The sequence below is a fragment of the Vanessa tameamea genome, chromosome 30 (assembly GCF_037043105.1).
Source record: "Vanessa tameamea isolate UH-Manoa-2023 chromosome 30, ilVanTame1 primary haplotype, whole genome shotgun sequence".
Taxonomy (NCBI): domain Eukaryota; kingdom Metazoa; phylum Arthropoda; class Insecta; order Lepidoptera; family Nymphalidae; genus Vanessa; species Vanessa tameamea.
In genome coordinates, this window is record NC_087338.1 from 2,905,478 (window position 1) to 2,920,090 (window position 14,613).

The 14,613-nt window shown below is 39.0% G+C and overlaps 2 protein-coding genes across 3 annotated transcripts in view; both read right to left on the minus strand.

The window, feature by feature from the left end:
* The window catches only part of LOC113391566 (D-altritol 5-dehydrogenase-like), a 55,108-nt gene extending 51,393 nt beyond the window's left edge, over window positions 1-3,715 (minus strand). Inside the window, exon 1 of the mRNA XM_064220002.1 lies at window positions 3,694-3,715. The gene's annotated coding sequence lies outside the window, so the exon portion shown is untranslated. The remainder of the gene's footprint in view (window positions 1-3,693) is intronic.
* The window catches only part of LOC113391564 (fatty acyl-CoA reductase wat-like), a 51,630-nt gene that overhangs the window by 18,575 nt on the left and 18,442 nt on the right, over window positions 1-14,613 (minus strand). The window contains exons 1-3 of one of the 2 annotated variants that reach the window (XM_064219998.1): window positions 13,675-13,738; window positions 12,412-12,685; window positions 9,413-9,543 (exon numbers count right to left, since the gene is read on the minus strand). In XM_064219998.1, coding sequence (XP_064076068.1) covers window positions 9,413-9,543; window positions 12,412-12,634 — 354 coding nt within the window. In that variant the 5' untranslated portion in view covers window positions 12,635-12,685; window positions 13,675-13,738. Of the gene's footprint in view, window positions 1-9,412; window positions 9,544-12,411; window positions 12,686-13,674; window positions 13,739-14,613 lie in introns of those variants that run through there. The other variant, XM_026627557.2, reaches the window with a different exon arrangement.

Genomic DNA, 14,613 nt, shown 5'->3' on the forward strand with positions numbered 1-14,613 from the left:
TCGCCCCTCGTGGGGGTCCTTTCCGTGGACCGTGGAAGAGGAGGGCCTCCGTTTTGGATATGGAGACCCTCAAGCCCAGCATTCCCATACGGTCCACGGTGAGAGCCGTTCCGACCTCGGCGAGGCGAGCCGCCTCCCGAAAGTCCCGCCCAGTCGCCGTGACGAGGGTGTCGTCAGCGTAGCACAACACCCCCATCCCGGGAAGGACGGGAGCTCGCAGGAGCCAGTCGAAACCGACGTTCCACAGAATTGGGCCGAGAACCGACCCCTGTGGAACGCCGCAGCCTACCCGACGCCGGACCAGCCTCCCATCGACCCCCGCCCAGAGGACCTCCCTGTCCTGGAGGTACGCCTCCAGCAGCCTCCTGAGATAGGTCGGCACCCCATGGTATCGGAGTGCCTCCCGTATCGTCTCGAAAGGGAGACTGTTGAAGGCGTTCGCCACGTCGAGCGACACCGCCAGGACGACTTGCCCCCGGGCCACCGCTTCCGTCGTCCGAGTCTTCAGGGCGTCCAGGGCGTCGACCGTCGACCGGCCCGCCCTGAACCCGTACTGAGCCTCTGAGAGACCCGGACCGACCTCCTCGAGGTGCTGAACGAGACGGGCTGCGAGGACCTTCTCGAAGAGTTTGCCCGTCTCGTTCAGCAGCACTATTGGCCTGTATGCCGAAGGGGAATCCATCGGCCGACCTTCCTTCGGCAACAGGACCAATTTTCCCTCTTTCCAAGGCTTCGGAAACTGCCCGCTGCACAGACACTCGTCGAACAGCTCCCGAAGCCTTGCACCCAGGAATTCCAGGGCGTCGCACAGAACACGCCCTGGAACCCCGTCCGGACCCGGCGCCGTGTTCTTGGCCCTCAAGCGGCCGAGGGCCATCTCCATCTCCCGCTCCGTGATCAGTGGTGGAGCCACTGCGTCTTCGATCACGGAGCGGGGGGCCATCTGCGGAGGGACATGCTCGCCTGGATGGGGAAAGAGTTCCCCGACCAGGCGCAGGAGGAGTTCCGGCGGCAGCGTCTCAGTGACGGGGGCGCCTTGGGTGCGGAACTTCCCGCGTACGCCGCGGTACGGGCGCCCCCACGGGTCTCGATTGAGACCCGCCAGAAGCTCCTCCCTGGCCTTTTCCTTGGCCTTGCTTATCGCCAGCTGAAGATCTTTTTTCAGCTGGCGATAAGCGTCCAGCATCTGTCCCTCCAGGTCCGTGTCGAGGCCGTTGCGCCTTCGACAGCGGACGTAGGCCCTCCGCGCCCGGCAGCACGTCGCCCGAAGGTCGGCGATTTCGGGCGACCACCAATAGACGTGCCGGCGCGGAACCCTGCGCCGGGTCCGAGGCATGGCCGCATCGCAGACCTCCTTGAGCGAACTGCGCATGCGGCCCGCCAGCTCCTCTGCGCTGGCGCCCTCCGTCCTCCCCGCGGAACCCCACCGCTGCACGATGGCGGCCTCCTTGACCAGCTCTCGATCGACCTGGCCGAGAGACCACCTCGGCAGCGTAGTCGGCACCCTCTGGGGTTCCGCCGGCCTGCGAGAGGTGGAGATCTCGAATCGGATGTACCGGTGATCCGATAGAGTCTCCACCTCTTCCTCCACTCTCCAATCGACCACTCTGCGTGCTACGACAGGGGTGGCGAACGAAACGTCCACCACGGAACCCCCCTGATGTCGCACGCAGGTGTGAACCTGCCCCCTGTTGAGAAGGGACAGGTCGGAGAGCAGGGCCCACACCTGGACGGCCCTCCCTCGCGGATTCGTGGCGGGGTTGCCCCAGGCACGCGACTTCGCGTTTAAGTCGCCGAGAACCATTATCGGTTTCGGCGACTGCCTGGCCACCGCAGCTCTGACTAAGCCGAGATAAGTCTCGAACTCAGCCAGGCTGCGGTTAGGGGAGAAGTACGTACCGACGACGACGTACTCCCCCCACCCCACCACTACGTAGCCCGAGCCCCTCTCGATGAGTGAGAGGGGAGGGCCCGTTCCGCTCCTCGTGAGGACCGCCACGGTGTCGTCCGAGTCCCCCAGCCAGTGAGGTAGGGGAGGGACGAAATAGGGCTCGCAGGCCACCGCCAGGTCTACCTGCCACTCCGCCATGGACTGCAGCAGTAGGTCCTGCGCTCCGGCGGAGTGGTTGACGTTCGTTTGGAGGAAGCTTATTTGTTCTGGCATCCTTGAGTCGAACTAGCTCCCTCCGTAGCCTGGCGGCTTTCCTCGCGCGGGGCGGTCTTGGCTCCTAGAGCCGCCTTACCCTTCGTGATGGGGGGGTTGCAATCCCTCGCCCCCATCAGATCACCATTCCAACCTAACCTAACATGTAAATCCTAAGATTAACCAAGTGAATGATGGTAAAAGTTCGAATCCCAAAGTTTTATGGACATTTACCATTCATAATCGGTAAATCTAAAGTTTTACTGGAAAATCTTAAGATTTACCGTAGTTCGAGCTTTTACGGTAACGTATATATGTATGTGTGTCTGGGCAGTGATTCGCTTCAAAAACGCTTGCACCGACAGTTTTCGTTCCTTCTACGTCGGCATATTAAAACATTCTGGGTCATTGTACGTTTATAGTCGTCACAACAATTACTTAGCAATCGAATCTAGTGTAGTGTGTTACTTTATATCTCAATAATATGCAAACTATTAACGTATTTTTTTTTATTGCATTGGTATGCGGTTTATTAAATGGGCGACCTGATGGTAAGTGGTGACCAATGCTCATAGAAGCTGTGGGTAATTTAAGTGACACTGGCTCAGTTATCCTTTAAAAAAGGAACCTAAGGATTGCTGCTACAGAACATATTTTGCTGAATGGTCAGCCAGATGGATTTGCAAGAAGCCCTAGCACTAATTTAGTATGCCGTGATCACTTTAGCGTAATATACGACTTCAACAATAATCATCTTTCTTAAACGTGACTAAATTATGTGTTTACTGGTGTCCAATAAAGATTATTTTGATTTTGATTTGATTTGATCATCGTATTTACCAATTTACACAATATCGTTATAATTTAGACACCTAAACCTTCTTCATGAATCTCTCCGTACATTAGTGAATGTCGTATAAAGATCTGTTTGGTAGTTTTGTGAATTTATTATTAATAAAAACATTTACTAAAAAGTTTTAAAGCAAATTTAAACCGAAAAGCCGCACATTGATAATAATAATTAAAGTATTTTTGTCGTAACAATAATATATATTTTTGGCAATTTTGTTCAGTTACCAGAAAATCAAGAATCATTTTCTTTCAAAATTACAAAAAAAAAAAAAAGCTACAACGCTTATCAAACTTTAAAGCATAACCTTAAAAAAATGGACAGGCTGGATACAATCTCCTTTTCCCGAACAACTACCCAAAGAGTCTTTCTATGTCCGGTTTTATCTGGAAGCCTGGCAACCTCATCTTCATATATAGTTGAGTCATTAAGGATACTTCGTAAACTATGACAGCATCCACTTATCCTTTTAACAGAGTAAATAACACGGCTATTGACGTTTAATGTAATAACTTTACGTTAACGTATAATACATACGAACAATTAAAAGTTCCTTCTACGTTTCGTTTAATACCATTTTGACACAGCTTGACAATTTAAGCCGAGACGATACAGTGGTTGAACAGCTTAACTGATATTGAGGGTTCAAATTCGAGCAATTATAAATAAATATAAATAAATATTGGACAACATCACATACATTACTCTGATCCCAATGTAAGTAGCTAAAGAACTTGTGTTATGGAAAATCAGAAGTAACGACGGTACCATAAACATCCAGACCCAAGACTAATGAACTTTTTTCTACATCGACTCGGCCGGGAATCGAACCCGGGACCTCGGAGTGCCGTACCCATGAAAACCGGCGTACACACTACTCGACCACGGAGGTCCTCGAATTTCAATTTCCACTAAATTTTCATTTGCGTTTGTGTGTATAATTAACCCCATATATTATTAAGTTCTTCATCCAATAAGGGTACCTATTGGATGAAGAACTTACTTACTTCTAAAGACCTTAGTCCAAAAGGAAATTCACCTGCTGTTATTACTTTTTGACATATTTGTTACTTTGCCATATAAATATTCAGTCGTAACCATACAATCATAATGAAGGTGTGAATTTATAAACGCCTTAAAGTATTTTATGCTTTAGTGGGTCAAGTTGACTTCGGTGGTGACTAAGATCTGACTGTCGAACAAAGGAGTAATACATTTTAAATAACACAAAAATCGTCTGATATTAAAGGATGTGTTTTTAAAATTGTAAACCTATCGAGTTTTGTTAATCGGAATGAAGGGGTCCTAACCTGATGCCTAACTTTTCCCCCAACTATATAGACTACCGTAAAATTATAAGAAATAACTTTTCAAAATTATCCTAAAAACTCATATTACAGATGTCCTTTTTGAGGAAAAAAAAATTATGGCATCGTAAGGCGGACCAGCCATTGGGCCATCTGATGTCAATTGGTCACCAGTGCACATATACATTGGCCGTATGAAATTTTAACCATTTCTTATACAACCAATGCGCCACCAACCTTGGGAACTGATACGTTTGCAACTCTTTCACCAAAATATGAACCGAATTTGATGAAATTTGTTACGAAGGAAGCTTGAACTCCAAGGATACATCGTCTACATTTAAGGACTGGCCAATGAGCCACCTGACACATATATCGATACTTTAAGACGTATAGAAATCAATCCTCATATCACCAAAACGCCACAAACGTTGGGAACTAAGATATTATGACTCTCTTGCCTGTACTTATACTGACTCACTCATCCTTAGAATCGGAACACAATAACCCTAAGTATTACTGTTTTGTGGTAGAATATAAAATAAGTTGATGGTACCTAGGGCTTGCACATAGCCCTACCAGGTAAAAAGTCTATCCGGTTTTAATATTAACTTAAACATATTTATGTAAACAGTGACGCGTTCGTCTCACTCAAAACAAATTTATAGAACTTAAATACAAACAATGTTAGGTGTAAAATAAATAATGAAAAACATTAACACGTTGTACGTTGCAGATAAATCAATACATATTTAACAAGTAATCGTCTGTTTGTTTTGACATAATTGCAATAAGCAATTAATTCTTATTGCTGTCATATTCTTCGGGTTAGATGATTTTATTTTCATTATAAATTAATTGACATTGGTCTATCAATCATGTTAATGTCAACGCAAATGCTATTCTAATTTTAAAAGTCTGCTATGCGATTGCCTTATCGGTCTAGTGGCTAGATAGTGGCGAGGTCCAGGGTTCAAACTTGAAGACGAGCCGATGATAGTTATTGTTTCTTTTTATGATATATGTTGGCGGACGAGCAAATGGGCCACTTGATGGTAAGTGGTCACCACCGCCCATAGACAATGGCGCTATAAGAAATATTAACCATTCCTTACATCACCAATGCGCCATTGGGAACTAAGATGTTATCTCCCTTGTGCCTGTAGTTACACCGCCTCACTCGCCCTTCAAACCGGAACACTTCAATACTGAGTACTATTGTTTGGCGGTAGAATATCTGACGAGTGGTTGGTACCAAGTCCTGCCAGCAACAGTTATATAACTATTGGGTTCCTCTATCGAAATATTCTCAGTAACACCCTGGAAGTTGGAAGTAAACCCACTCCCTCAAAAAGCACGCAAAACCGTCCTAACTGATACAAGTCAGAAATTGAGTGTGTTACGCTTTAACATCTGAATATTCAACCAGGTTAGAGTACAGGAAACAGGACGTATAATTCTTGCCCCGGGGTCTTACACAGGGGCAGAAATTAGAGACCTCGGGATCTGTGACCAAATATCTAGCCAGTAGACCATCGAGGCAGTCTTCCAAAGAATATAATTCAACGTATAACGTAGAGCCGAGATGGCCCAGTGGTTAGAACGCGTTCATCTTAACCGATGATTTCGGGTTCAAACCCAGGCACGCACCACTGAATTTTTATGTGCTTAATTTGTGTTTATAACTCATCTCGTGCTCGGCGGTGAAGGAAAACATCGTCAAACCTGCATGTGTCTAATTTCAACGAAATTCTGCCACTTATGTATCCACCAACCCGTAGTGGAGCAGTGTGGTGGAATATGCTCCAAATCTTCTTTTCAAAAGAAGAGAAGGCCTTAGCCCAGCAGTGGGTTATTTACAGGCTGTTAATGTTGTATAACGTATTCACAGTAACGCGTAGCCGGGTTTACTAGTTATTTAATAAAAGCGAAGGTCATCAAGACAACGGTAAAATGGAAAATTTATGCCCATTTGAAAACCGTATCGTCATTTGAACATCATATCGTTAGATTCGTATCATGCAATCCACCACGCTGCTCTGCGGCAATGCAGGTCAGTGGATACTTTGCGGATATTCCTTTGAAGCTTCATGACGGTGATTTCCTTCTACGTCGAATACGAGATTATTTATAAATATAAATTAAATACATGAAAGCATTACCGTCTTTACCATAGGGCACCCGGGGCACGTGCCCAGGGCCCCCATCCTTAGAGGGCCCCGAAGAATCAACAATTTGTTTCACACGTTTATGCTCATGTTGACTGCTATACATTACATTTTCGAAATTGGCATATTTGTAAGAAATAACTAACGTAATCAACAGGCTAGTGACGACAGTCGATATTAAAAGTAGAAAGACGTGCTCTCCATGAAAGAAATAGATATACTATAAAATAGCCATAAGATTGTACAACCAATCAAATTCCTACTAATTTACGAAAATTACCGCACCGTTTATTTGAAACTATACTTAAGGCCTGGCCATAAGCAAATTATTTGTACATGTTAGTAAATATCTACCAAAAGGGCCCCACATTCACGGATGCCCAAGGGCCCCAGCATAGCTTGAGATGGCTCCGTATGAAAGATCTTTAGTGCTTAGTTTATTTATATTTAGATAGAGTGTCACACGACAAAGGAACTTAATCAAACGAGCTAAATTTATCATTTTGGTGACATTTGTCAAACGTCATAAATTTGCTTATGCGCGTTTTCTTAGTGTCCAACTGTTGGCCACTTTTTGGTGCGTTCTTGGCTAGAAATATAAGAACCAATGTTTGTCTGGATTCGAACCCACGGCTTTTGATAAAGTTTGACGTGTTCCGCTCACTGGACCATCTTTGCTTCTTTAATGGAACACAAACAGTATTACTTAAACTGTATTACCAAGATATACAAACAAACAGTCAACGCGGCCGAGACAATAATTTGCTTAAGTTTCTGTGTCAAGGGTTATGGCCTTACTTTTTAAGGACGAAAAATATTTACACAGTCATGAATTCGCATCGAAAAAGCCTTGAAATATAGTAGTATTAGTTATAGTATTTTCCAAGAGCGGTTAGTGATTTTCGAATTAAGTCTCCCTGTATTAACTGCGTAGGAGATATTACAACAAACAAATGTAAGAGCAAGGATGTACCCTCGAATTAAGCAGTGTTCTGGCAATCTCCCCCAAAATATTTTAAGAGACCTTCTGGGCCCCGCTCCGATGATAACAGACTTAACTAATATTGGAGAGGTGTACTCTATTGTCACTTTTATAATCAGACAGACGCGAATGGCTTTACTTTTGAGATAGAAGCAAAAACTGTCAACCGTTTTGATTATTATATCGCCAGCAACACGTATTGTTGGGTTCCATTGCAAAGGGTCAGTGAGAAACTATAACTACAAGTACAAGGGACGTAACATCTTAGTTCCCCAGGTTGATGGTGCACTGGATGGAAAGAATTGGGATGTAGTTATGAGCGGTTCCGATGTGTCCCATTTGTCAGTCTGCCCACCTAATTTAAATTAATAACAATAACATTTACTCAGTCCGAAAACAAACACAACCAGTGCTATTTGCCATGCAAATGTTTATCGTAAGCGAAAATCGAACCTTTGACAGCAACCAGACAATTACAACAAGAACTGTAGGTATACTTGTAAAATACAAATGCATCCTCCTCCGTAATGCGTAATACTAAATGACGTCACGAATAAACAAAATTAATGCAAGTCTTGCATTCATTGTAAATACAATAAATGAGTTTTTACAGTGGCGTAGCATGGGGGGGCGGAGGGTGAGGTCCGCACCGGGCGGCACTTTGCCGGGAACGGCGCTGCGGAGGTGGCAGTTAGAGAAAAAAAAGTAAATTTATTTCAGTGGTTTTTTCGTCATTTTTTTTGTTGTTACCAAATACCAAATACCCAGGTACCTATGCAGGTTCTATGCATGGGTGATGCAAGCGCAAGCATTCTCAATAACTATTATTAAGGAAACTTATTTCGTTTCAATGTTATTTTAAATAAATATCAAATATGTCTCCTTACGCATTCTTTGTACATCACCGTCATACGGTAATGACAGACCGTCGTTTCACAAGGCAATGATGGCTTTGAGTAAAAAGCAAGATATAAAAACAAGCTTGCGAATTGTTGTCCCAATTTGCCGATTTCGCGGCTTCCTTGATAAATTAGGCAGAGCTAATGTAGGTCCACTTGAATTATTGGAGTTCATTGTCGAATCTAAGCTCGAAATCTCCGTGCCTAACATTTTCATAATGCTCAGAATATTTTTGACAACAGCTATAAGTAATGCAAGTCGTGAAAGGAGCTTTTCGAAACCGAAATTGATAAAGAATTACTTACGATCTACGACGAGTACGCTGAGATTGACTAATCTAGCTATATTGTCGATTGAACAAGACCTGACTGATGCAATCGATATTGAAAGTGTGATCAAAAACTTTGCTGAAATGAAGACTAGAAAAGTTAAATTTTAATCTTTCAGTTGAGGAGTTGAGGTTGTAATTTCGGGGGCAAAAGAGCGTGCGTGAAGTAGGCGATTTCTCCGTTATTGTATTACGTTCTCTGTGTAATTTTTCAAAAGTGATATTCTACCTTCTACTCTATGTCATAAAATGTTAATTTCACTTTTCAGGTTAGTGTTATTCAATAAAAGTACTCCTTTTACCATGCTTGGTTGCAAAAATAAGAGGGCGGCTAATTTGGAATCCGCACCGGGTGCCAGTGACCAATGCTACGCCACTGAGGTTTTAATCTGCTTGTTTTATATTAAGTGGTTTATAAAGCTGTATAATTTACGTCCAGGCTTGTCTAATTAAAAAAAAAAACATTAAGAAAAGATACGTATTAAAAATTGAATATTATCTTTAAATGCATAAATCTTCTGTCCTTAACTGATCTCCTAAACTGATTTCGATTAACTTTTTCGTGCGTATTTGAACGTTACATACAAGGGACCTACCATTTAAATTCCCAAGGTTGGTGGTGCATAATGAATGGTTAATCTTTCAGGGTCTGTGGGCGATGAAGGACTATTTATCAGTCTCCTTATACTAAATATTTAAAAAAAAAACAATAAAAAAAGGTTAAAATGACTTACGGGATCATCGAACATCTCTTCGATTCTTGTGTATATGTCCTTCCCCCGTTTTTGTCTGACCAGTAGATAAAGATTTTCGACGCCCGGACAGCATCTCAGCAGTTTTTCCATGAGGATCTTACCGAGGAAACCTAAGAAAAGAGAAGACAATATTTTACATATAGCTTATGTTGGCATTACTCTTTTTTTTTAATGGAACAGCCATAACCACGCAAGAGATAATCTATAAACAGCACTTTTTTTAATAAATAAAATTAATTAACTCATTAAAAATTTTGTAATTTCTCGTCTTAAAAATTTTAAGACATACATAATTATTGTTTAATAAAAATACAGGCTGTAGAAAATTAAAAAAAAATATATTTTTATAATAGTGTTAGTCGCCCGCAGCTTCGCTCGCGTTTTTAGGGATCGTCAGGTGTTCGACATAAAAGTAGTAAAAGTCTTGGAATTTAATCTTGCTTCGTAGCAAATTTTATCTAATTCGGTTCAGTAGTTTGGCCGTGAAAGAGCAACAGATAAACAGACAGATATACGGTCAGAGTTACTTTTGCATTCGCAAACGATGTCTGTTGGATTATCAAATGATTTTTATAAGCAAAACTTAATCTCTTGTAAAAAGTATTTATGTCTTTTACAATAAAAGAGCTGTCTGCTACTGGCCACTAATACTTACTTCAGAGTATTGTTAATTGAAAATATCTTCTTTAAGAGTCTCTTAAAATATTTATATTAATTTTTATTAATGTTATATTTATTAATTCGGTAAAATACATTGAAATTGAACTGAGCTGTCTCTATTATTTACCCGAATCTCCTACAGTGTCAGACACTGTCATGAATACAGTCTCTAAACGAAGAGCTGCTCGAAACCCGAGCGTCTTTGCAAAACGGAACCTATCTGAGGGTGAGATGTGGCATGTGATGGTGATGGTGAGCGATTACTACTAGCAATTTATTTATTTGTTTTCATTGTATTTTATTGACGTTATTGGACGCATTGCCAGTGCAAGGAAGTCAATATTCGGTAATGTCTATGGGTGATGACCACTTACCATCAGGATCAGGGGTCCATTTGCCGTTGCCTTCTAACTTTATAAACAAATATATATATATATATAAATAAAACTTTAGTGGTCGTAATAACATTGAAAAGGCGAATGTATTAATTCTTCTGATCTTTTCGGAATTTTTGACTTTTGTTTTCCGTGCTCGATTACCAAAATCCTCATAATTTTTAAAATTAGTAACATTCATGCGATCCATCAATTGACTTATATGCTACATAGTACACATTTATTAATGGTTCCATGCGATATATGTTCATTTTTGGTATGTTTCATCCAACTTAATTTCGAATTTATTTTATTAATGACATTAAATTTGAACAGCGAAACAAAAAAAATCGGTTAAAAAATATTAGAGGCAAAAGTTGAACTGTTATATATTTGCCTATATATTCTAAATGACTTGAATGAACTTAAGTTTAGTTTAACTTGTTGGAATTAGTAGGTGTTTAGACCAAGAGGTCAAGTCTAACCTGCGATTTTCACATCGATAAACATTGATTACCGTTAAACTTTCGAGCTTCAGGTTAAAGTATGTTTTGTACATTACTAATATAATAAAGGCGAAAGTTTTTATGTATGTATGTCTGTTACTCTTTCAAAACTGCTGAAATTATTGTAATGAAACTTTACAATAATTTAGTTTATACATCAGAATAACACATGTGCTATAATTTATAAATATATTGTGTGAACAATATCTGACAGCCAACCCTTAAAACGCGAACAAAGCCGAGGGCTCTAATTCTAAAAATCGTGACGCTGTTTACACGAGGAACAAACATAAAATTGTTACTCGTGTTACCCGACTGCACAGGATTAGTATTTTTTCCGACTCATACCGGAAGTCCGACTTTTCTATTGATTCAAAAAGCCGTTAAAGCATGTTTTTGTGCTATATAACATTAACTATGTCATAGATTATATGAATTGGGTTTCATAGATAATTTATCATTGCAAAGTTCTGATTGTCTGTGGTTTTTCTTTTCAAGCCGGTGCGGTATTAGAACGTTCAATCAATAGGAAGGTATTATACTTCTACGTTGAATAAATATTTGAATTTCAACAGGAAAATGTACAGTAAGTATTTTTAATTTTGATTTCATACATTTCAAATTCCCAATGAAAAATAAAGCTTATATAAGTAATTTGTAAATGTATTTGTAACAATAATTACATTATAACATTTATTATATGTATGTCGTATGTCAAAACATACTATATTAACCGATTCCTAAAACGCAGTAAAGTCTAGTTTAAGAGTCAAAGTCAGATAATATAATTATATATTACTGTTGTGTTGCAATAAAGATTATTATTATTTAAAAAGAAGATACAAAGATAGAAAGATAGACTATAGTGACTATGAAGGAGTCGTCTGAGTAATGATACTCAGCCTTAAAAAGGGACGATCGCAATGTTAAGATGAATCAAAACACAACCCTTCAACTTGAAAATTAATTAAGTAAAAAGGATCTTAGTATGTTTATATAAATGAATAAATTTATAAGGAACAATGCTTTTTTTTCGGTCATAAACTTCGCGAATGGATATCGTTTGATAACGGACAAACATACAAGCATTCGTTTTTATTTATATGATGATATTGTCTGGCCGTTTTCGGTCAATAATCTCAAGGGAGACCAGACCACGGGTGCTCAATCTTATCTCTCACTGTCATTTTTCAATGAGACGGCAAATCCGACAAGACCGCGAAGACACATGACCAGAGGCTTTATTTTCCAGATTCCGATCTATTACTGAGAATTTTTCGATAGAAAAACCCTAAAATTTTCATCGGTCCGACCTGGGGGTTGAACCTAAAATCTCGGTTTCTATGGCAACTGTGGCCAACTAGATATAATCAGTCAGTATTTTTATATATAGATAATATTAATACAATAATAATGATTGATATTATAGTTATCATACCTGTCGCGCCGGTTATTAAAATGTTTTTCCCATTGTAGAATTCTTGAATTTCCGATATTTTTTCAGACTTGTTCATATTAACGTCGACGCAGTTTTCATTGTATCCATTGCCGTTCCTAATATCGATATTTTCCTCAGCTTTCGTTCCTTCTTTTGGTTTTAGGTCCGTTTTTATATTACTGAAGTTTGCGCTCCCGATAGTTATCCCATTGACGGCAGCCATCTTTGTTTTTTTTTTTCTAGTACTTTTTCTTTAATTGTATTTATGTCATGTCTGAAACAAAATAAAAAAAATATTAAATAATTGTTTTTATTTAACAATTAGGTAGTCTGATAACTGATGGTAACTATTCACCACTTGACCATAGCAGTGGTGCTGTAAGAAATATTAACCATTCCTTACATCGCTAATACGCCACCAACCTTGGTAACTAACTGTAACTAAATGTAGTTACACTGGCTCACTCACCCTTCAAACCGGAAAACAGTGAAGTCTAACTGTTTGACGTTAAAATATAAAATTAGTGGTTTTAAATACGTAATTTTAAACAGAGGAATCCCTTGACAATTCTTAAAAATATATTAAAATGTAATTATTATTCGCAATGTCACGTGATCAATTATTAATGTAAGACAATAGAATTAGCATCGGTTTGAAACGAATTAATTTACCAAGACTGATTTGACTACGGGTCACATCTATTGCAAAAAATATAACTTATATCAGAAAATGCAATGCGTTATGGAGTCTTATTTTTTTAGGCTTGACGTGATATTCGAGAATTTTATATTCTTGTAATATTATAATTTAATAAGTTTTTCGCTTTTTTTTAAATTTACGGTCATTATCTTTACCATCATGGAATTTATTATTGCAATAATATTTTCATACAGTTCTGAACTTGACTTGGACTTGGAATCTGTGACGTTGGTGCACTCACAAACGACAAAGAAAAAGAATAAACTTTGAATTAATGTTATAAATAAAAACGAAAGCGTATTTTTTTTTTAAATTAATATAATAATCATATGTATGAAATAATAAACAATGAACAGGTGTTGGTTTGTATTTATTGCGTAATATTGTTAGGATTAGTAATATTAGATTTGAGCCTAATTTATTATTTTTTATACAATCTAGCAAATATCAAAATTTTAAATTTTACTCAAAACGTAATTCGACCTGATGACAGAATTATTTCTAAATTTAGATTTATTTAAAAATACACGTTATTAACAAAAAAAACATGAGAAAATACGTACAATATTATTATGGCGATATTTTCAAAAGTACGTTACACACTTCCGCGACAATCGGATCGCCTTATGCAACAAATCAAATCTGACACCTTATTAAAATATATATAGCGCTCCTTCGAGATATTCTTAGAGGGGGCGGAGAGCACTAAGACGTACGTAAGTTTTATCACTGTTTAATAATAAATATTAAATCGCCATAAAACATTTTTAATATTATGATTCTTAAATTCATTTACAGATTTAATTCGCGGGTTTCCTTAACGTAGTGATGCTAATTTTTATCGATATATTAAAAAAGCATTTATTTGATATATTTATTTATTTATTTAGTAGCTATTTCTTGTAGTTTTCATTTTCATTTAAATCTATTGATTTATATTGCCAATTTAGTTCCTCGTTAAATTTAGGTACCCTTCACTTTTTAAATATAATTAAAATTTAACGTATATTATTCTAAACAGGTATACAGGTCCACACTAGGTTACAGGCAGTAAAAAATTGTCAAATCAGCTGGAAACATGATCGATACAAACCAGTGCAGGTTTTTTTTTTTAATTTTATATTGCGTTTGATTAATAAATTGAAACACGTAAACCTTACTTTCCATATCAATATTTTTGTCAAAATGGTAATCATTATAAATATTTATTTTGACTGTGAATTAATTTTAATTGTTATAGTAACCTTATTATGATTGATTTATTAAAACTTTTTTGATTGTTAATAAAAATATTTAAAAGTAATACTAGAGACGTGCATCCGATGGTAGTATTATTCAGAAACCCGTCGATTTTTCTTAAGAATTCGCGTCAATTTTGGGCAATCATATGTATAAGCCTTCTAGCAAAATGATCTAAATAAACCACAATTAACATATAGTTGTTATCAGGGACCAAACCTCTACCATATACACCATTTTGCTTCCCCAAAATCGTGCGGCGG